Consider the following 25,115-nt stretch of genomic DNA (forward strand, 5'->3'; position numbering starts at 1 on the left):
TTTCTTAGTTAAATTTTTAACTATACTTCAAATGTATATTATTTTTAATTTTGTACTTAATAAAAATTTACTTAGTTGCTACTGGTTAAAATATACATTAATATTTTATATTTGTAATGTGATATTTATTATTTATATTTAATGATGGTAGGTTCTTAAATCATTTCTTAAAATATTTTGATTTTTTAAGAATTTTTAATGAGAAATGTGAAATTACTGAAATTACATCAAATGAAGATGAGAATGAAGAAGTTGTTAGGAGTGTTGAAATCTTTAATATATTGGATAATGCTACAGTTGATAATTTAGATTGTTTGACTTTACCTCCCCACCAAAGATGTGCTGCTCACACTTTGAACCTCACTGCAACTGTAGACATCTTAGTAGCTGAAAATGAAGGAGTATATAAGCGAATTAGTAGACGAGTGTTTGGAAAATGCCAATCGCTGTTTAACAAGCAAAATCAGTCGAGTCAAAGCGCTGATCAAATTAAAACAATTCTTGGTCGTTACTTACTCACTCCAAATGCCACAAGGTGTATATAATTATTTATTATATTTATATTAGTTTATAAATTATAATTTAATTTTTAATTGTTTTTTCAGTAATTATTTTATTTGGCCTACATAATATGTCTGACTATTTTTGTGAAATTTGTTTGTAGATGGAATTCATTTTATGGTTCAATTTTCAACTTGTTGTGTGAAAATATTGAAAAAATGGATGATGTCTGTGCTAAACTTCGGGTGACTTTTTTTACTAAGCCTCAGGATGTCGATTTTTTAAATGAATATTGTAAGGTATGTTATAAGTTATTGATTAATGATTTATTATAATATTATACAGCATCTAAATATGTAGTATAGGTACGTAATTCACATTGCATTTATTTCAATAATATTTTAAATATTTAAATTTATTTTTATTTTTCAGGTAATGAAACCTATTGCTCGAGGGTTAGATGTCTTGCAAGGAGATAAACAAATTTCTATTGGTTTTTTACTACCTACTATAAGCGCAATTAACAGAGTTAATATATATAACTGTAAACCTCTAGTTCGGGCTTTAAGTACAGGACTCTCTAAAAGGTTGACACAATGATTACTATTTTAACTTATAAGATATTAATTTTAAAATTTAACTATTACTTATTAGATTCCAGCGTTATATCACTTGTGATAATTGTCAATTGGCTGCAGTTTTATAACCATAATTTAAATTGAATTGGGAAAAACCTCAGGAAAAGATAGCTATAAGGCAACGTTTAATTGATTGTTTAATTGAAGACATTGATGAAGAAGACTCAGTATATACTGCTTCTCAAACTTCAGTATCAATTGAACAATCCCACACAGCAATTAGAAAATATAAATATTTTCACAATATTTGAATTAGGTTATACTTCAAATATTTATTCAAGAATATTATACAGTTATTTTAAAAATATTTGATCTCCGAATATTTAAGGCCAAATATAGTCACAACATTTTCAAATTATTAGGTGTCAAATATTGTATATCAATTGTCCATCTTATATTTTGAAAATATTTGATCTCCAAATATTTAAGGCCAAATATAGTCACATATTTTCAAATTATTACATATAGAATATTATACATCAATTTTCCATCTTATATTTTGAAAATATTTGATCTCCGAATATTTAAGGCCAAATATAGTCACAACATTTTCAAATTATTAGGTATCAAATATTATACAGTTATTTTAAAAATATTTGATCTCCGAATATTTAAGGCCAAATATAGTCACAACATTTTCAAATTATTAGGTGTCAAATATTGTATATCAATTGTCCATCTTATATTTTGAAAATATTTGATCTCCAAATATTTAAGGCCAAATATAGTCACATATTTTCAAATTATTACATATAAAATATTATACATCAATTTTCCATCTTATATTTTGAAAATATTTGATCTCCGAATATTTAAGGCCAAATATAGTCACAACATTTTCAAATTATTAGGTATCAAATATTATACAGTTATTTTAAAAATATTTGATCTTCGAATATTTAAGGCCAAATATAGTCACAACATTTTCAAATTATTAGGTGTCAAATATTGTATATCAATTGTCCATCTTATATTTTGAAAATATTTGATCTCCAAATATTTAAGGCCAAATATAGTCACAATATTTTCAAATTATTACATATAAAATATTATACATCAATTTTCTATCCAATGTTTTGAAAATGTTAAAAAACTATATTTATTCTAATTTTTATATCATCGTTATATATATTATATATATTGCATATATATACTATAGTATATATAATAAAAATTTGTATTATATTATTAAGTTTACTATTATAACCCACATAGCAATATTATATTTTTGAAATATTATTAAAATGTTTCATAAATTATTTAAATGTTTTCAAAATATTGATTTATGGTTGTCAAAAAGTTTTAAAATATTATCACAATATTTTTAGATCATCATTTGTCCAACAATTAAATATTATGGACATATTTTACAACAATATTTACCAAACATATTGATGATATTATTTTGAGAATATTTTGCATCTAATATTTACCAAATATATTGATGATATTATTTTGGCAATATTTCACATACAATATTAATCAAATATATTGTTAATAATATTTTGAAAATAATGTATACACAATATTTACCAAATATATTGATGATATTATTTTGAGAATAATTCACACACAATATTTACCAAATATATTGACGATATTATTTTGAGAATAATTCACACACAATATTTACCAAATATATTGATAATATTATTTAGGGGATATTTCACATATAATATTAATCAAATATATTGTTACTAATATTTTGAAAATAATTTTCCAACAGTATTAATGAAATATTAGTTTTTACATATTTTTATTATAAAATGATGAAAATAGTTATTTATTATGATGCTGCATATTATATTTTATTTATTTATTTTAAAAAATCATACAAATATAATTGAGTGATTAATATATTCTAATTTTAAAATATAAAACTGATTACTTTTTTACAGAAAAAAATGTTTGATAATAAAAATTATTATACAAAATAATAGTATTGACAAAAATTAACTTATTATAATATATATATCAGTTATTATTTTGTATTTATCACTATATTAATAATAGTATTAAGAAATATAAATATAAAATATGAAAAATAATAATAATAAAATAAAAGTTTATCCAATATACTTGTCATAGGTATTTAATTTTCTTAATTAAATAATTTATAACAACATATAATAATAAAAAAAAAAAATAATAAAAACATTTTAAGTCTTACTTTTTCATGAGAATAATAACTTAAAATGAAAAAATAAAAATAATATGATAGTAAATAAAATCATACTAGAAATAGTAAAAAAAAACTTTTTAAGTATACAATTTTTTTATTCTAACATTTTTTTTCTGAATTTTTTTTCATTCGCGAAGGAGCTTGTGCCATCCAACTTTTAATTGGTTTTTCAATTTCTTTGATTGTAACTTCTTTAAATTTTTTCATTTTCAAAATAGCTTCTGAAAAGAAAAATATAAGAAAACAATATAGCTTATATTATTCCAATACATTTTTTGAATAAATATAATGGTTTTTTTAAATTATTTTATGAAACTGTTTAAACTTATATACCTATATTAATATAGTAATTAATAATAATTACTAATTATTATCAATTTATAATTTATATAATTTACAATCTATAGATTGTACAATTGTAAAGATTATCAACAACATTTTTAATATACACTATTAATGGAAACAAAAATTATATACTAAACAATATTAATTATTAATTATGTATTATTAGTATACACACATTATTATACATATATATAAAAAAAAAATACTTGCCTATTATAACTGCACAATGTTGAAGATTTGAAAATGTTAGTTTGCCTTTAAAGCCTATAAAGGAGTAGTGTGCCAAAAAATTATCTGTAAATAATTTTTGCATAATTTTTCTCACTGTCTCTGATAAACTGTCTCCCATCAACCGTGTTAATTGAACAATCTATAGAAAATAAAAAAGATATTAAAATTAATTAATAAATTAAATATAACTTTTTATAACAAATACAAATTATTTAAATTACCACATGAGCTTTATATTGTTTGTCATTGGTAAGTTTATCTTCCATATTTTCAAGATCATCATTGTTGTCAATACATATTATATCATCTTGATATTTATCAAATACACTATTATCTAGTATGGAAAATGTAGCATTGCTATTCAATTTGTCATTAATTGTTTCCAATAATGAGTAAAAAGAATCGAGACATTTGTTTACAGATTCAATTTCATATTTCATGTTGGATATAAACTTTTTGAATCCTAAACAAAATTTTAAAATTATAGGTAATAATAAAATAAGATTTAAAGAACTATGTGTTTTTTATTTACCTTGGTCATTATCGTATTCAAAATTATTATTTTGTGGTGTAGATTGATGCTGTAACTGGTATGATATTGGTGGTGTAGTTGTATTTGTAAATGATTCAGGTGAGTGGTTGGCATATGTTGGTGTAATTTTATGCTGTGACGAGGATGACGCTGATGATGCAGTATTGTGAAGGACTTTCAATTTTTTGTATTTTGATGAACCTGATATTTCAAAATTTGATCCTTGACTACATGAAGTTTTTTTTTATCTTGTTTGGTTGAATTTTCTATATTGTAATTAATATTTTGTGAACTTGGTAAGATATGATTGATATTTTTTGTATGATCAAAAGAACTATTTGGGAAAGGATTATAATCCTTATCAACATCTGAATCATCACACTCAGAATCTGTAATATAAATTAATTATTATATGTTTTGAATCAAGGAAAAAAATCAAAATATGGCACTATACTACATGCATTTAAAATACAGTACTCTGAACTAAATTTGATTATATTAGATAAACATTATGATAGGTACTGAAAAAAAAACTATTTTTAGAGTTAAAATCTAGAATTTTGAAGTTTATCTTCTTAAGAACTATGGACACTTTATTATTCATTAATTTATGTACACAATATAATAATATATTATTTAACAATCGCTTAGAGGACGACTCTAGGCCTAATTTTGTGGCTATGATTTCCAAAGGAATGTCAATCAATGAAGCTGATATTATATTATTAGAAAGCACGTCATGAATTTTCTAGCTTGCCAATATAAGATTATTTTGTTTGAGATTCCATATTGTTGATAAGAATTCTAATATTAACCTCACAAGAGAGTACTTTAAAGCAATTGATGTCTTTAGATTTAGAACAGTTGTGTTTTAAAAGCCATTTTATAAATAATTTACATAATTTAATTATATTACATTATATAAGATTGAATATTCAGTATTTTAAATTTTAACCAAAGATTATAATTTTAATTTAATTGTGTGGTAAGATAAAGGGATTAAAGACTGTGTTTTTATTTTATATTTTTCTTACTTTCTTTATTATATTATTGTTATACAATTTAATAGGTATAAACTATAAACTATTTATCAATTTTAATAGATATTGACTAATTTTACTGTAAATTTGGTAAATATACTTGTAATTATTATGTTCGGTAAATTACCAAAATTTATATTAATAATGTTAAAATATAACTTACTTTCAGATTCGATTATTGGCGGAGAAAGAAGACTATAATTGTTTGATCTTTAGATGAAACAATCCTTGTGGTTTTCTTTTTTTTTAAGCGCATATCTTCATATAAATTATCACATGATGATGCCTCTGAATTTTCTTGAGCCAAGTTACGAGCTTCTAAATAACTTTCTAAATACAATATACTTTTTTAAATTAAAATATAAAATACAGTGCGTGTTCTAATTGATTATTTAAAATTTGTACATGAATATAATAATTTACTATTTAATATACTAACCAACATGCTCATATAATATTTTTGCCTTAAAATTGGAGAAATCTATCTCATTTGGTTTAGATCTTTTTTGTATGTGTTTACTGATTTTGGTATTTGGCCATGCACAGAGACCATCTCTGTACCAAAAGGCAGGCACAGCAGCTAATGTGTTATCAGCATCAAATAATACAACTATCCACATTAGACAAAACAAAAAAAAATATACATAATATACATATACAATAAATATGGTAAAATTAGTATTTACATTATATTTTTACAGATAGGTACCTATATATTTTTATCATTTTATACATTTTACTACACTAAATCTAATACTTAATTAATGTTATACTTATTAATATAATATATACATGATTACATAAATGTTTCATAACTTATCTAATTATAGGTATGGATATCAAATTATTATTAAAGTTAAACATTACAATTTTTTTTTTTATTTCAGTTATCTTCCACTCTTTTGTTGTTTCTGAGAGAGTTTTAACTATAAAAATATCTGACTTAGATGATTTCAAGGATTTATTGAACAAATTTTCTTTATTTAAAAATTGCCTGCCAATAACAACATTATTCTGTGATACTATATCAGTTATTTTAACTATTTCCCCTCCTGTAGTAAGAATAAAACAATCTGGCTCGTTAGTTGTAAAATTTAATTCATCGTAATTGTTGTAAGTGACATTTTCATTATCACAAATTTCTTTATATCTATTAACCATCTGTTGTAAAGGCTTATCATTTTTTCGTAGCATTCGTTTCAAATATTTCATATAATTCTCAAAATAAAAACAGCTGCAATTATCTAAAGGACCGTATAGCTTATAGTCTTCAACTAAATGCAATAATCCATGTACATTGTGTGACATAAATGTAATACCATAAATTTTTTGGAAAGTTTTTACAAAATACTCAAGCAGTTGATATGCATACTCTAAATATTTACAGTAATCTGAACTTAGTAAAATTCTCATTGCAATACTGAGGGTCATAAAATTGAGGTAGCAGTCTTCAGATATAACATCCTTCAATACTAAAGGACCAGTGTATAATAAAAATTGTCTGAATTCCGTTGCTTTGGATCGTCCCACTTCTTCAATTCCTCTTGGCTTTCTAGCAAAGTCATTTGTAATACATGCCTTTATTTTTAAAAGATTGTTTGTAATTTTTTTTGATTTCCAACTTGGTAAGCGGACATTATTTGGCCCTTTATTTAACCATAAGGTTATCAGCCGTTTTGTGACACCCAGACACACTAAGTGCATATAATCCAATGGAAATAGATCAACAATATTAACATTAGGAATCAATGCAAGACATGATATTGTGGGCGAAACATGATATTGCTCGTTTTTCATCAAGATATAATCTTCATGGCTTCTTTTTTCATTGCCATTTTCATTATAAGGAAAACAAACATGATTGATGTAATATTCGCTTTCATGTGAACATTTAGTACAAGAAAAGTAACCTGAATGTCCTTTTACTCTTAATATAAAGGCTTTGGCAGGAGAATCACAACAAATAATTTTAATTTCAATTTTTTTAAGCTGATTGTTCACCCATAATCCATTCCTATATAGTTCTAACACTTCAGCAATAAAATCATGAAGATAATTATTACTATCTGATGGTTTTTTATGGCCATGAAATATTCCAACAGGAAAAACATATTTATGATAGGGCATAATATAGGCCAAAATTGACTGGAGCTGCTTTTCGATATTGGTAACCCACCAATCCCAATTGCAATTTGAATACACTCTTGCAAAGGTAAAATTGATGAAAATCTTAGTATTCTATTACGTAAGCCAAAATTATAATATAAACCATCTGGGTCTACTTTTCTTAAATGTAATACTTTTGCAGAGTTAGAACGAAGAAGTGTTCTACAATCTTTAGGTATAAATGAAAGTTTAGCTTTATATTTCAAAATTTCTAATAGTTTATTAATTGTATTTTGAGGGACATTATAATTTACAGCCCAATGAGCCAATGATTGTAAAATATTTTCTTGTTGATTAAAATATTTACTTTTATAAATATTTATAAACTCATCACTGCTGGATTCTAATACATTTTCGATAGATATATTTGAAGTTGGAATAGTATTGTGTTCTACTATTAGCTGATCAGACTGGTCTATGTCAGAACCAGCAGCATTTAATGTACCTACTATTATTAATAGTACTTGAAATAGGAGTTGCATTAGGATTAGGTAATGTTTCTTGTACAGGTAAAATGTTATAGGTACTATTTGAATCATCTGGTAAATAACCTATATACCAATCACCCAAAGCATCCAACTCCCTTTGCACTTTTCTTTTTTTTGTTCGAGTACAAAATACCTTTTTCATTTTATATTTTATTTTAACCTCCCATATAGCAAATGTGATATATTAATATATATTTGATATTCAGTTTATATAATTTTTTGTATATTCGTTAAGTAATATGCTCACAATGTCTTAAAGATAACTTAAAATCAATGTATGTGTTTATATATTTGTTACATAACTGCACGATATCAAGATTCTAATATCAAGAAAGTAATTTGTGCGCAATATAAATTAGATATTTTCCGCACGATATTTACTGTACATGTTATAATTAATATATATTTGATATCTAAAAATGTTTATCTTAAATCACATATTTACAGTGTAACCATTTAATATCAGAAATAATATATCAAAAATCCGATTTTTTTAGATTATTGATTGGATATCATGTTAACGATACATATAGAATATATTGTCATTAATATTTATATGATATTTAAAAAAGTTTATCTTGAATAACATATTTAAAATGTATCTATTTAATATCAGAAATAGTATATCAAAAATCTGATTTGTTAAGAATATTTTTTGGATATCTTTTTAATGATGCATACAAAATATATTGGTCCTGATATTCATAAGATATATAAAAAAGTTTATCTTGAATATATTAGGTTAGGTAATATATATAATATATATATTAATAATAATTGTAAACCTTTTATAGTATAATAATAGTATATTTTTTTAAATGTATTTCTAATAATTAAAAAAAGTGCTTATTAACTTATTGTAAACTTGTTGGTATAATAATAGAAAGTCTTTATAACATACTTGAAAAATTATTTGAATAACAGTATAATAGCAGGTATAATAGATACTCTCAAACTCTAAATGTACTCTCAAAGAGACTCCTTTCTGTGCATAAGTAACACCGACCGATAAGAAACAGCACACCGACCGATAGCGTGACTATTATACATTAAGTTTCGTCTCGGCGCTCGGACCTCTCACTCGCACGCGTTGGTTGAATGCGGAGTGCGAGAGAGACAGAGCTAAAAACTGCAGTTTTGTGGGTCTTTTCTTTCGTTCCGTCGTACGGCGAGATGCGGCCGCCCAAACTTCCCCTTCCAACGCCGTAGCAACCGCCACGCGCAGTACCGCTACCGTACCGCGAACCTCATACACAACAACAGCTATTCACTCTGCGAACGCCGCGGAACATTCAACATACTACCGTCGTCCCGTCGTCTCGTGCATTGTACATTATTTTACGCGGTTTATTGTTATACAAAACAACAGCTACGTGCGGTGCAACTCCTTATGTTATAGGGACATAGGCGCACATAGGGGGGTGCTGGGGGGTGCTTAGCACTCCCAGGTTTAAAATATTAATCATATCTTTAAGTCATATCTTTTGAAATATTTTTATATAAATCTGTTTATGTATATCAGGATATTTTGAAAATATCAACAGTTATCTTTTGCGGGTTTTAATGAATAGTCTACCTAAATGAAGGCATGAAAAATCAATGTTATATAAGTTCGTTTCCAAATGTCTGTAAGCTATTGGGAATAACAATTCCAATTCCTTCGTCAACGTGTGAACGCTCCTTCTCAGCTATGCGTAGATTGAAAAACTGGTTACGCACCAATATGGGCCAAGAAAGGTAGAAAGATTTACCAAGCTATCTACGCTTAGCATTGAGAGAGATCTTACCAATAAAATAGAGGGGGAAATTATAATGCAAACATTTGCAATATCAAACAGAAAATTAAATTTTGTCTAACATTAATAATTAATGATTACATGTTATTATAACTTTTAATATAATTACAAAATATTTATTTTTATTTTTAATAAAATTTATAATTATTGCAATGCAATTGTTATAGTATTAGGGTGGTGTAGTGGGGGGTTTCGCTCCCCACGGGTCTGTGTACTATAAATTATTTCAGCACCCCCTAAATTCACACCCTATGTGCGCCTATGTATAGGGAGCTATTATATGTACCTATTATAACTATTTTAATACTATAATAATAATAATTATTATTAAATAATTGTATTACTAATATAAAAAAATATTATATTCTGTGCATAAGTAACAGCACACCGACCGATAACGTGACTATTATACATTAAGTTTCGTCTCGGCGCTCGGACCTCTCACTCGTATTATATATAAATTCCAAAAACGCCCACATTTTAGTATTCGAAGCAAAATAATTGAATTGTCCCGAGATATCAAAGTAAAACGTACTTCGAAAAAATAATTGAAATCCTCAAAAAATCTACTTCGGAGAAGTAAAAAAGGCTTTCTGTGCGTAAGTTGAAGAGATTGGGAGAAAAGATAGAACTTTGGTGTTAATAAAGATGTGAAATCAATCTCAAAGTTCTGTGCCAAAAAGGGCCACGGCTGAAAAAATAGAATTTGGAGCTTATTAAAGAAGTGAAATCAATACCCAAATTATGTGCCTCAACTTGAAAAAATATCTTATTCAAAAAAATGTCAAGATGTTCAACTGTACAAACATTGAAAAAAAATATTAGCACAGAACGGCGTACAATAATAATGAATTACCCATAAATCGGAGTTGTTGACTTGTTTAGTTGTTTACGAGTTTAACTGTCTGACTAGAACTTTTGTTGATTATCTGTAATTCACGCCGTTCTGTGCTAATATTTTTTTTCAATGTTTGTACAGTTGAACATCTTGACATTTTTTTGAATAAGATATTTTTTCAAGTTGAGGCACATAATTTGGGTATTGATTTCACTTCTTTAATAAGCTCCAAATTCTATTTTTTCAGCCGTGGCCCTTTTTGGCACAGAACTTTGAGATTGATTTCATATCTTTATTAACACCAAAGTTCTATCTTTTCTCCCAATCTCTTCAACTTACGCACAGAAAGCCTTTTTTACTTATCCGAAGTAGATTTTTTGAGGATAATTTATACTTTATAGTCACTGAATATTTTATTTTTAAATACACTTTACCAGCTATTTCTATCTAAATTTTAATTCGTTAAGACAAATCAGTTAGTATAAAAAATAATGCTTCCATTAAACTATCAAGATGAGGTTTACAAGACGTCAACGACTTATTATATGCGTTAGATTTATTTAGAATATTTTTCCGGACCAATATATATTTTCCTAATCCATTCCTGAATAACAACATAATAAATTAATAACTTATGTCTTATATTTTAAGAAATAAGCAGAACATTTAATTCAGTGTATGGCAGGGGTACCCGACCTTTTTCAATTTGAGAGACACATTTAAAATGTATATATTGCGGGCCATAACATATATTATAATATAATATTATATACTGGTTCATTTTGATAAAATATACTTAAAAATTGTAAGATATTTTGTAATTCTGAAAAGTTTATTAAAATATTTTTATTTTTATTTATAGAAATACCTATATAAATTGCTAATTTATATAATATGGTTACGAGCCAGTTGGATTAATATAGGCATATTATTGCCTGGTGTATGATATAATACAAAACATTAGTATAGTTTATTTACTATTTATAGTAATAGTATGGTATCCAGATTCTAGACACAACTGCATGTATGGTAATATTATATATAATATAATGATAATATATAATATAATATATAAAGATAAAATTATATATTAATAATATAATATAATAAATATTATTATCTTGCTCCAAGAACCCGCATCCGCATGCAGGTTAGGTTTACTCATAGACTTATTATATAAGATAGGTCTATGGGCTTACTTTTACTGGACACTGGTTTACAATGATAATATTGATAATGATTTTGGTTTGTTTCTGCGCGATACGATCGTCAGTATAATTACGTCAAGCATATTATCACAAAACAATTTATTATATTATCACTCATGGCATATTATTTTCGTTATGCGCCTACCTAATGATCTATAACCTCTAACAAGTAAACAATAACGGTCTTGTAAATAGTGTTACATTTATAATTTAAAAATAATTTAAGGATCTATTTATGGAAATCAAAAATATATATTTAATCGGCGATCAGCGATCGGCAGGCCATGAGAATATTATTATACGTATTCTTCATACGGTTGCTGCGACCGCCTGCCAGTGCCGCGCGGAGACGTCCGACGAAATGACGTCACAGGTATATTTGGATTTCACCGTAACTCTGTAAATAATTTTTTTTTCACATTCTGTTTTCATGATATATTTTTTTATACCATTAAGTATAAAAACCAAGCATAAAAAAAAATTTTTTTTTTTGGTTGTGTATGCCTTTAAGATCGTTATAAGTATTCTATTGTATTTGAATGCTTAACAATTAACATTTAACAAGATTGTCAGATTGGTTGTGCACGTGTCGCCAGATAAAGTAAACAATAGTGTTTTGACAAGGGTACACTCCAAAGTCGAAGCGTACTACATGAGCGACTTGCCTCCTTAAATAATGTATATAAACTAGACGACCGCCTTTTAAATGTAAAATACCTACTCAAACTTAGTCATTACTATTATATTAAAACGAACAAATTTTATTTGATTCGTAATTTGTAAATATTTTCACACGTTTCTGAGAAATGAGATACCTTTATTTATTACAACTATAATCTTAAAACATCACCTTTTGATGGTATGCCGATTTCGGTAAAAAAGGTACCTAGCATAAAATGAACCTTGGACCTCCGGTTGGATCTATTAAATATATTATTCATCATGCTTGTTAAAGAGGGATGATGAAAAAAAATCGTCACGACAAATTAGTAATGGGTCATACTTACCTAAGTCATTCCTCGCTTGGTTATTGAACTGAGTAATATTCATTTTGTGCGTACCTATATTAAGTATATTAGTACTGTGCCGTTGTATTTTGTTTTTTTGGTGATTTTTTAATTTTTGTAAACTTAAATATGTTTCCTAAAAAAAACCGATCGAATGTTTGGGATTATTATTTAAAAGAACCAAGTTCGCCTGGTCAAGTGAAATGCATAACATGCAAAAATTTTTTTAAATACTCTGGCAATACGTCAAATTTGTGGGATCACATGAAAAGAAAACATTCAACTTTGTTAGAGGCAGAAAAATTAGTTAGTGAACTGGAACAATTAGACGATGTTCCAAATGTTTCAATGAATGATCAGCAATCAACTTCCACTGGTAAGATTAAAATAATATATTTATTATTTATTTTAATGTTATACCTACTGTTAGTTTGAACAAAAATAAAAGATATCGTTTCCATCAAATTAAATTTTAAAATTTCGACTTTTTTTTAAATGATGGTGTGTGGCATGGCTAGATTTTCTAGTAGCTATTAGATAAATATTAGATAAAAAAAAAAAAAATAAAATAAAAAAAAATAAGGAAAAACAAAAATTTTTATGCTAAACCAATTTTTGTATGTAACTCAAGAAAAAAAATAATGTGGAAGGTAGTTACTTGAAATGGTTACCAAGTATTTAGGTATACTAGAAGTATAGAATTTACACATAATACAATTTTTAATATAATTTTGATTTTTAACTCTTAGTAAGCTATACAAAGTGTAACAGAAAGACATGAAAAATGAAAAATAAAAAACTGATACTAGTTAAATGTATATAAATTATGTACATACATATAGATCCTAAATAATTTAATATTTACTTATGTGTTTAAGTTCCCAAACAAAAAATTTATTACATTTCAAATTAATATACTACTAAAAAATATTGGTGTTTTAAAAAACCAAACTACTTGACTTTCTAAAAATGAGATTTACAAATTGATTAGATATTTTGAATTTTTTTTAAATTTTTTTCATTAAATTTAAAATCTTGAGTATTAAAAAAAAATTAAAAATGGTATGATGTACTTATAGCACAATATTGTCTACTAATTAAACATAAAAAAAATTTAAATACTAATTAGAATAAAAGTTATTTCATTTGTCAGGTCATTCTATTTCATCTTGTTTAGGTAGGTATGTATAAATATATATATATATTTATATTTTAATTCTAAATTTCTTATTTATAATTTTTCTAAATTCTACACAAATTTGAGAAAATAATATATTTTTCATTAGGTAAAAACCTTTAAAAATTAATAAAATTAATAATATATTTTATATATAATATAAACTTCTGCAAAGTAATTAATACTGTAACCAAAATAATATATAAACAACTTTTTCAAAAGATATTTTAAATTAAAATACTTTTAAAATTATTGTGTATAATAAATACAGAAATTTAATTTTGTGAAATATGATACTATGTATATGTATACTGTATAATTGTACTAACATTTTTTTATAGGAACTACTACAGAATCTAGACGGACATTAGATAATTATGTTGCTCAAGTGTCTGCCAAACAAATAAATGAAAGGTCTTTTACTGAAACGACTGAAACCAGTCAAATTTCAGTTAAACGATTAAAACAAATGACATTGTTTTCAAGGTAATTTATTAACTACCTCATTAATACAATATATTAGAGCATACCTAAATAATATTAATAATATTATCATAAAACACCAAAATTAAATATGCTTAAATAGTAGTAAATTAATAAATGAAAATTAAATACAATTATTTTTTTTCTAATAGATTTCAAGCTCCAACGGAAAGAGGGGTTGATCAGTTCAATAGAGCTATAGTGGAAATGATTGCAGAAGACATGCAACCATTTTCCATTGTTGAGAACCGTGGTTTTCAGAAGTTAGTAAGACTTCTGGATTCTCGCTATACACTACCCAGCCGGAGAACTATTGAAAGAACGCTCATTCCAAATGTCTATGAAATTACAAAGTCCAAAGTATTTGAATTAGTTTCAATTGCAAAGCATGTTGCAATTACATCTGATGTATGGACATCAATGAATACAGAGTCATACTTAACAGCAACGGTTCATTTTTTTGCTGCCGATTTACAGTTGAGAACTTTTGTATTGACTACTGAAAAGTTGACTTCCAATCATACAGCAAAAAATTTATCCGATGTTTTGCTTGGCATTTTTCATAGTTGGAATATTCAATCAAAAGTGTGTGCTATTGTTACTGATTCTGGAGCAAATATTAAGGCAGCTGTAGGTTTAATGAATATCGAACACATTCCTTGTACAGCCCACAAATTGAATATTATAGTAAAAAAGTCCTTAAAATTTGATTCTGATGACAAGTTACTACCTAATGATCAAGTACAAATTATAACTTTGACAAAGTTGTGTCGCACAATAGTTGGACATTTTAAACATAGTGAAGTCAACACAAGACTATTGGCAGAGAAACAACAGCAGATGGGTGTTTCTGTTTTTAAATTGAAACAAGATGTTTCAACAAGATGGAATAGTACCTTAATTATGCTGGAGCGTCTTTTAAAGGTCAAAGAACCTCTAACTGTTGTTTCCTTGTCAATTAAACGATGTCCCACAATGCCAACAAATGATCAATGGACAATTATGGAAGATTATTGGTAATGTTATTAAAGCCATTTGAAACTTTGACCGTGCAGCTTTCATATGAACAAAAACCAACTCTAGGGAAAGTAATTCCATTGATCAGAGGTACTTAAACATTTGTTATACCTATATTTCAGTTACCTATTATTTTTTAACATTGTTATTTTTTTCCAGGTCTTCAACTTTCAATTGATAAAAAAGCACCGAAAACATTAAGCGGGGAGTTTTTAAAGAATTCTTTGCTAGAAAATATTTCTTCAGCATACGGTTTAGTGGAAGAGATGTTCCCATCTCATTTTTATGCCAAAGCGACTTTGTTGGATCCACGATACAAACAAGCTGCATTTGAATCCAATTCCAATGTAGAAACAGCCCAGCAAGAGGTGCAATATGAAGTTGCTGAATTATTAAGAAACAGAAGTAAATAAAAAAAAACTATAATAATCTTGATAATTTAGTCAATAAAATAAATTCAATACATAATGAAGTATTCTAGACTCAATTACTAAAGCTATACAAATAATTTTAAAAATTAATTTCTTTCATATTAAAATAATTTCATAAAATATAACTGTAAACAATTTTGGAATACTTAAACTTAAGTAAAAACTAAATATTTTATTTCAATGAATAAAAATGTAGGTATCTATTACTTTATTTTAATTGTTAATTGTGTGTAAAAATGTAAAACCAACATTAAAATAATATTAGTTGTACTAGAAAGAAAAAAACGAATATTGTTTAATAATTTTTAATTTTTTTATTTCAGTGTTTGGCACAAATAATGAACATATAGAGGTTATATCTACAGGGCAACAAACATCTGTCCAATCTGTGTCTGGGACTTCAACAAGCAGCACAGAAAATGAAAACTTGCTTGATTACTTACAATCTAAGGTTACAACAATTAGGTCAGAAACAACTGATACGAGTACTGCAGTAACGCTTATCAGGCAGTACATGGATCTACCATACTTAAATTTAAAAGATGATCCAATGCAATTCTGGAAAAATCATTTTTCTGTATTAGATCCTTTAACAGAATTGGCATTAAAATATGCATGTATTCCTGCCACTTCTGTACCATCAGAAAGGATTTTTTCCAAAGCCGGACAAATTGTTAGTCAACGCAGGAACAGACTATCACCAAAAAATGTTAACATTTTAATATTTTTGAATAAAAATTTAGAAATGTAATTTAGTTTTATCGTTTTATGTTAACTTAATATATTTTAAATTTTAATCATTAACTATTTATTTTATTTTTGACATTTTCTTTAAAAACAGAAAAAAATTTATGTTTTATTTTATTTGGTAATCAGTTATATTTTTACTTGAAAATTGTTTATTTTATTATGTTTATATGTTACTGTTTTGTTATAATTTAATATATTCTTAATTTATATAAGTATAATGAAATGTTGTAATATGATTGTTGTTGGTTATTATTTTTTTTTTTTATCAAATACTTGCAATAAAATATTATTCTAAATATTTATATTGTTATTTTTTGATCAAATTATTGCAGCATAGCAATCAAAGTATAAATGTATCAATAGGCTTTATTATAATTTATAATATACACACAGATATCTATAGACTATAGAATATTAAAAAATTGTATACATAATACATCTCTAATGATCTAATTAAAAAATAAAAATATACCAACTTAATTTATAACTGTTGAGTATCTAGTGAAGTTATACAATTTATAGTTTTTTTAAAATATTTGGTTAACTAATTTAGTAATTTAACTTACCTAACTTACTTTAGCTTGTAACTTGTATAATTTGGAATATTTGGATTAGTTCATATAGTAAGTGATAATTAAAATTATAGTAGTATAATCATGGAGTATAGACCCTTAAACTAAATAGTATAAGGTCTATGAGTATAATAGCCATTGCCCATTAGGTTATTGTTAAATCGTTTTTGTTCATTTGTTCATTGTTAATTGTTATCACATATTGTCTAATATCAATTTAGTAATTAGATAATTCAAATTTCGAATGAATGAGTAAATAATAAATATTCAAATATTCGAACTAATGAATAATATCGAATAATATTGAAATAACCGAATAATTTGGACTATCAAATAATTTGGAACTATCGAATAATTTGGACTATCGAATAATTTGGAACTATCGAATAATTTGGAACTATCGAATAATATTGAATAATTCGAAACTGTCGAATAGTTGAACCACTATCGAATAGTTCGAATGGGCCGGACTATCGAATAATTCGATAGTTCTATTCGATAGTGCCCATCACTATTAAAGAACCGGCTTATATACTTAACAATTTAAAAAATAAAATAAAATAAATACGTTATCTATTATATAAATGAACAAAATGAATTACAAAACTCTGTTTGTTATGTATTATAATAAATTATACTTATAGCGTTAATAAATACATTTATGAACTCATATCAACGATTTTTTACAATTATATGTACTCACTACTCATGATTAATTGACTTAATTATGAATGTATATTGACATTCAATGTGAGTGTAGTCACACTCGGTAATTTTTTATGAGCGTTTGAATTTTAAATGTTGACGAAATTGAATTTTTATCCAAAAATAACAATTTTTCTTTGTGCGGTTTTTGATAATTTGTTGAAATATTTAGTAATACGCATTAGTATCATAGGAGAATTACTAAATATCGTACGAAAAATACTTCAGGTTACCTAAAGTTGAAACGCAGAAAATGCAACATAGTTACTAGTTACTGAAAAAATGTACTCATTATAAATGTATTATTTTATGTGTATTTTAAAAAAGTAATTAGGTTACAAACATAAATCAAGTCACCTGGTTAAAATGTATTGTATTTCATGAATTGGTATATATAGGCGTATGAGTAAACAGGAATTTTTATAAATAAAAAGGTTGGGTGAGGAGCGAGCGAGCCGTGATATAGTAACGTACATAATATGAAATACATAAGCAACGATTTACGTAATATAGCATTGAAGCGATCAACACGACGGTCCGTGAAATAATAGTGCGCCTCTCCCGTGACAATGCCGTGTGGACCTCATCGGGGAGACAATGGGCGTGGTTACGGCCAGCCTCGACGGCGGCGATACGGAGCACAACGCCATCTCTGAAGCGTTGGTTACGTTTTACTTTTACTATTGCACACTCTTAATTATGTAGTATGCGTGGCAGTACATCATTCTGTATGTTTATAACAACACACATTATATTGATGTAATACACTAAAGGAAAAAATTACAAACGCAATAAGGTAATATAATAATGTAATTTATTGAATTCAAACAGAATCGTGTATAGGTGTAGGTACGTAAACGCCCGCGGGGAAGGCTGCGAAACGAATTCGAACGAAAACTGCACGCGGCCTTTAAAGAGACGAAACGGATCGGGGAAAAACAAAAACGTCTGGAAATCCGGGCGGCGACAGTTTTGGCGATCGACGTCTCGGCCCCCGCGGACGGCGCACGCAGGGGCGTATTTAAACTTACTTCTAGGGGGGGGGGGGCTACTCGATTTTTTTTTAAATTCAGGCTCAACATTTTTGGTTATATTTAAATCAGGTTAATATTTGGTGTAGTTCTTTTTTAACACCTGTCTGTGTTTTGAAAGTTACACTTGTGTATTATTTAATTTTTCACTAAGTATGGACCCGACTAAAATCCCAATTCATAGCCACGCATATCGTATACCAAACGCGTGAAGTTATCACAATATCACGCACCCTCGCTGTGATGGTTTGACACGTATAAAATTAAACGATTTACTTAAAAAACACGCGCACGAATGTAGTATTTTATTTTTGAATTACGACATGCATACTGAAAGTTTATTGGTAAACGTGGACAATAATGTGTGTGAACAATTCAACAGTATTATAATTAATAAACACTTGTGTGGAAAACGGATCAATTTTTTCATTACGAAATTCGTATAATACAAGAATTGAGTCTGCTGTTGTATCAATACTTCAGGTCAATTTTTACGTTCATTACACAAACATGCAGTCAATGAAATTAGTCCTGGTAATTTAGTAAAATATATATGTTATAAACACTAGATAAATATTATGCCAATATTGTTATAATTTATAGGTCATGTGGGAAAGAAATTTTTAAAATCCAGAGAAAGGAAAGCAGCATCACTTAAAAAAAGAAGGCAGTCGTTTCCTAAGAAAAAATTGATTTTGAAAAAATCGCGTGGTGCAAATGAACATTACGGCTTAGCTAAAACTATTATTATGATATGATAACAAATAAAACACTATACCTACACGATTATTGAATAAATTATTTTAAGACAAGTATACATATATACCTATAAAAAGTTTTATGTAAAATAAGAAATTGTAAATAATTTTTGAATAATAAATAATTGATTTTAGGTTTTATCTAGACTGTGTGTTACCGGAAATAGTAATACCTCAGTATGGCAAACGATTACAAGAATCATAAAGTTAATCTTTTTTTTCAATTTATATTTCATAAGTGTATTTGTATATTTTATAAAATAAAAATAGATTGGTGGTTACCAATCAATAATGTATAGCTTTCCATTTTTTGTATATATATAAAGGAATAGTACGAGTTTTTATGAACAACAGCTTCCTTAGTTAATTATCACTTATTATATTAATAAAATACCATTACAACTAATTAAAAAACTTATGAAAAAAACAAATATTTTTCATGAAACAGATTGTTATTAGTTACAGGCGTAACAGCTAATAAAATATCGTCATTTCAAAAATGTTTGTTAATTTTAATGGTTGACCAGTTCCATAGCTAGGGAGTGGGGCTTAAGGGCTTTAATAATTGGCAGATAAAGTTACTTGCTTATTACCTATATAGATTACTCCTCCCCCCAAAATACCAAACTTCCTATAACTAGTAATACCGATAGTAACAGCTAGTCCTAGCAATAAAATAGTGTAGCCCGTTCCCTAAAAAAATCACGACTACGATATTGTGGTTTACCTTTACATTGATTACAAAAATATATTATATTACTAATTAGTTAAATTATAGAACTACAGAAAGAACATAGTATAACTGTATAATAAATCTGTATAAATGTATACATTTAATTAGTAATGGGCCTAAACACCAACCATAGCAGCGGCCGCCGACTAATGAATAAATAAATAATAAATAAAAACATGCCTAATTTTATTTTTTTGTAATATAAAATATACAAAATAATAATTGATAATACTTTTTGAATTTCGAGGTTCAGTTGCAACGCAAATATACATATATACACAATCGGTAACTATACTAATTCACAAAACTTCTACCATGTAGTCGTTTAGTAAATTTGGCAACACTACAAAACGATGCTAGTTACACATTTTCAGTTCCATGAGTGTTGTGCACAACGCCTTGAATTGCTTAACTTGCTCCATGAGCTGTGAATCATCTTTCCCCGGCGACCTGTCTAGAGTCTAGACACGTCTTGCTTGTCTGCATAACGACAGTAAGTTGACCAGTGAATATCAGTCGCCATTTTCACGGTCACCATATCCGCGTGGTTAGGCGGTTAGACTCTTTTAGTTTTATTCTACGTTTTTGTAATTTATACAATTTCGGTACGCATTATTGTTGCTATGTGGTAAATCATATTGCTTAATATTTTGTACATATCAGAGTAAATTTTCGTGTGCAAGAAGGAACAGTTAAAAAAACGTGGTTTATTAACGATGAACTACAGGAAATCCCCACCGCGGATTGAGGGTATGACATCCCTGAAAGTGGACAATCTCACCTACAGGACTACGCTCGAAGATCTGAAGCGACTGTTTGAGAGGTATGGAGAAGTCGGGGATATCTACATTCCCCGTGATCGTGTAACTCGAGAGAGCAGAGGGTTCGCTTTTGTCAGGTACATATGGCATTTGCTATTCTTATTTCTTAATAGTGTAATGTATAATACTATCACAAATGCGCACTTCACCGCATTTGATTGGTTGTGTGAAAATAATTATAAAACTAAGTATTAAGCTCAATAAAAATTTATATTCACCACCACGAGAAGAGCTACCCATTGAGTTGATGTTCCTTTTGTTGGTGAAACAATTATAAAATGTGATCCGTAACATTGATCTTATCTAATTTACACAATCTTACCGATATTCATTTTGTACAATTTACAACAAATAATTTACTAACAAATGCTAATCATATTTTTTTCTTTAGATTTTATGATAAACGTGATGCAAAAGATGCATTAGATGAAATGGATGGTCGCATGCTAGATGGTAAAGAATTACGTGTTCAGATGGCTCGATATGGACGTCCAACTTCACCATTTAGAAGACGATGGAGGAGGTACAATATTATGATAATAATAAATAAATTGTTTAATTTTACACATTAATATTCGGCTTCTTCAAAACTAAATATGCAGAAAACAAAAACATCTAAACATTATATGAACTTTTTAGTGTAAATTGGCATGAAAAATTCAAAATATGTTAAATAATATAGTACATACAAAAACATTGTTTCTGTTGATTCATATTACACTTTCAATTTAAAAAAATAAAAATAAATATTTTTATGTCAAGTAACATTATAACAAGATGGTAAAAATATTATCAAAGTATTTGATATATTGTTATAGTTTTATTATTGAATTAAATTTCCCTTGATTTTGTTTGTTAATAATATTTTTGAGTGTTCATTATTTTGACTAAATATTTCACTTTAACTTAACAAATAACTTTAAAAAATTACCTTATTTTTTAAATTACAGATCATTGTCGAAAACCCGTTGATAGCAGCGACATTATTATTAGGCAAGTGCTGACTAGTTGCAGATTTCAGTTTGCTGAAATTAAAAATAAAACATAACTAAACAAAACAATTCTTAGTCATCCTGGTAACTTTGTTAGTCTGTTTAGGGTTAGAAAATAACTATTTTTTATTTTTTTTCAATACCCAAATTTTTTCTTTTTATTGCCCTCGAGGCTCGAATAATTTAATCCTTAGGTACTTATATTTATATTAAACGAAAAATAAATTTAATAAAATAATAGAATTTAATGTGTTTTAAAATATAAACTTTGTTGTATATTACTTAATTTTAATTGAAATTATTATACAGTCAATCATGTGTTAATACTATTGATTTAGGTCTCGTTCGCCTAGACGTCGTTCATACTCAAGGTCCAGGTCTCGTGGCCGTCGTTCATACTCAAGGTCCAGGTCTCGTGGCCGTCGTTCATACTCAAGGTCCAGGTCTCGTGGCCATCGTTCGCGTTCTTATTCTAGATCACGTTCGCGTTCTTAAGAAATCAAACAAAGTTAGCCAGTCGTTCAAGATCATAAGTATAAAACTAATAGTTAATTATGTTTAAGTAATTTTTTTTTTTAATTTGTAAAATGTATTATTATAATTTTTGTACCGACAACTAAATCATTTGGCAAATTATGCTAAATAAGTTTTTACTGTTTTAGTCAATAATTTTTTGTTTCATTTATATAAATTATTGAGGATTTTAGTTTTATTACATTGCACGTGTATAATGTCTCATATTTAATATCTGTTATAAAAAATATATTACATAATGATTTATATTTCATAAATTAAACTTTCAGTAAAGATATAGTTATCTATTTTAATTCAAATACAATTAATTATATATTAATACAAATAATTAAATAATTATATTTAAATAACTTAAATTTTGATTTTATTGTTTACAGGTTTGAATTGTTGATCAATTATATTGAAAAAACATGAAAAACAACAGCTACATCAATAATTTGTTTACACATCAGAATAATGAAAAATGTTTTATGTCATTTATAAATCTCTGAAATATTTAAATTCTATGATGAATAAACAGTTATCATTTTGAAGTCAAAATCTTATTTTTTTTTTTTTAATTAATAAATAAAACTATGTTAAAATTTTTAAAATATAACCTAAATATTACCAGATAGCAAAATTACAATATAATAATATGAAAACAACATTACAATTAATATAATGACTAATATTATTATTAAAACACTAACCCAATATAAATTAATTTAAAATATTGTTTTAATAATTTAGTAATATTATTTGGCCAAGTGTGAAATATTATTTCACATACATTTTGTATTGTTATTATATTATTGTATAATTTTTTATTGTTCAACACAGATTGAGAGACAATCTTATTATAATATTATATAGCAAGTACAGTATAAAATATATACAAATTTGATTACTTAAAAATGTTTATAAGAAAGTGAAAAATATGTAAGAATATTAAAATATGACATAAAAATATGTAAATATATATATAGAAGAAAACTTTATTTATTCCAAAAACAGTTTTCACATAAGATATATACTATTGCAAACTAATATTAAGTTAATGTTAAACTAATGGCCCTAGCGGCCTATGTTTTAAAAAGATAACTAAAAAAAAGCAACTTTTTTATTTCTGAATAGCACCAGCTATATAAATTTTAATAGGCGCTTCAATTTCTGCATCTATAGAATTTTGAAAATGTTTAGTCCTTCTTACTGCTTCTAAAAAACAAAATCAATTGTGGATCTATTACTAAAAGCTAATGTAATATATATTAAATATATTATACATATAATTTATATATTAAGTGTTAATATTCAATCAATACATTAATTTATATATATATATTTCTTTGTGCTTACCAAATATTATTGTACATGTTTTCAAAGAAGAAAATGTTTTTTTATTTTCTGGCCCACATAGCTATATTCTTTAAGTAACTCATCATCAAATAGTTTTCTTAGCATTGTTTTTTTAGTTAATCATTTAAGACTATTAACCTAAATTAAAAATGTTAACAAGTTTAATTTATTTTAATATAATTTTAAATTTTAAGAACATACAATACTTGTCTTAAAGTTTTTGTCAAGAAGTTTGGTTTCAAAATCAATTAGTTGTTCTTCATTGGGAATAGGAAGTTAAGTATCACAATCTTCTTGATTAGACATGGTTATAATCTGTTCATTATTACTAGTTGTAGTATTTTGTAATTTCAGAAATGGTTTTGACCAAATGGTGTTGTGTTTTGGCCAATGTTTCTAAGTCATACCTTTTTTTTAAAACTACGTTTACCCTAACAGCACAAAGACAACCATCAGACTGCCATTGTATGTTCTTATAGAGTAGTGGGCAATTTAAAAAAGTAGTCTGTGGGACTTCAAATGGATACCCTAATGTCCGCGTCTAGGGATGTACATGGGAAATTCTTTTTATTCCTTATTTATGTTCAACCAAATGCCAACAGGTTATCCATTTACTGCCATTTTATTACCAACAGACTTCCTTTTGGAAAACAATAGACTAACTTTCGGATACTTATAGACTACCTGTTCACTATCTATAATGATTACTAATTACTGATGAAGTTGAAATTATAAACAAACATTATGAATAATAATAATAATAATAATAATAATAATAATAATAATAATAGTTTTAGAACT

At 26.5% G+C, this 25,115-nt stretch overlaps 3 protein-coding genes and 1 pseudogene across 3 annotated transcripts; 3 read left to right on the forward strand and 1 right to left on the reverse strand.

Annotated features, from left to right (window-relative positions):
- Positions 1–3,420: 3,420 nt before the first annotated feature.
- On the reverse strand, positions 3,421–6,089 carry LOC149060032 (uncharacterized; annotated as a pseudogene).
- Positions 6,090–13,236: 7,147 nt separating this feature from the next.
- On the forward strand, positions 13,237–15,721 carry LOC149060033 (E3 SUMO-protein ligase ZBED1-like). Its single transcript, XM_089227508.1, has 3 exons — positions 13,237–13,348; positions 14,491–14,635; positions 14,785–15,721. Exons 1-3 carry the CDS (start codon positions 13,237–13,239, stop codon positions 15,650–15,652), a joined length of 1,125 nt encoding a protein of 374 aa, XP_089083634.1. The 3' UTR covers positions 15,653–15,721.
- Positions 15,722–15,812: 91 nt separating this feature from the next.
- LOC149060034 (E3 SUMO-protein ligase ZBED1-like) lies at positions 15,813–16,913 on the forward strand. The gene is made up of 2 exons (XM_089217694.1): positions 15,813–16,054; positions 16,404–16,913. The coding sequence occupies exons 1-2, from the start codon at positions 15,916–15,918 to the stop codon at positions 16,829–16,831; spliced, it is 567 nt and encodes a 188-aa protein (XP_089073820.1). The 5' UTR covers positions 15,813–15,915; the 3' UTR covers positions 16,832–16,913.
- A 4,153-nt stretch (positions 16,914–21,066) lies between these two features.
- Positions 21,067–23,423, forward strand: LOC107170275 (serine/arginine-rich splicing factor 2-like). The gene is made up of 4 exons (XM_089216719.1): positions 21,067–21,527; positions 21,842–21,973; positions 22,781–22,950; positions 23,354–23,423. Exons 1-3 carry the CDS (start codon positions 21,346–21,348, stop codon positions 22,935–22,937), a joined length of 471 nt encoding a protein of 156 aa, XP_089072845.1. The 5' UTR covers positions 21,067–21,345; the 3' UTR covers positions 22,938–22,950; positions 23,354–23,423.
- Positions 23,424–25,115: the final 1,692 nt, after the last annotated feature.

The sequence above is a fragment of the Diuraphis noxia genome, unplaced genomic scaffold, assembly GCF_037042655.1.
Source record: "Diuraphis noxia isolate RWA-SAM2 unplaced genomic scaffold, SU_Dnox_SAM2 contig0001, whole genome shotgun sequence".
Lineage (NCBI taxonomy): Eukaryota > Metazoa > Arthropoda > Insecta > Hemiptera > Aphididae > Diuraphis > Diuraphis noxia.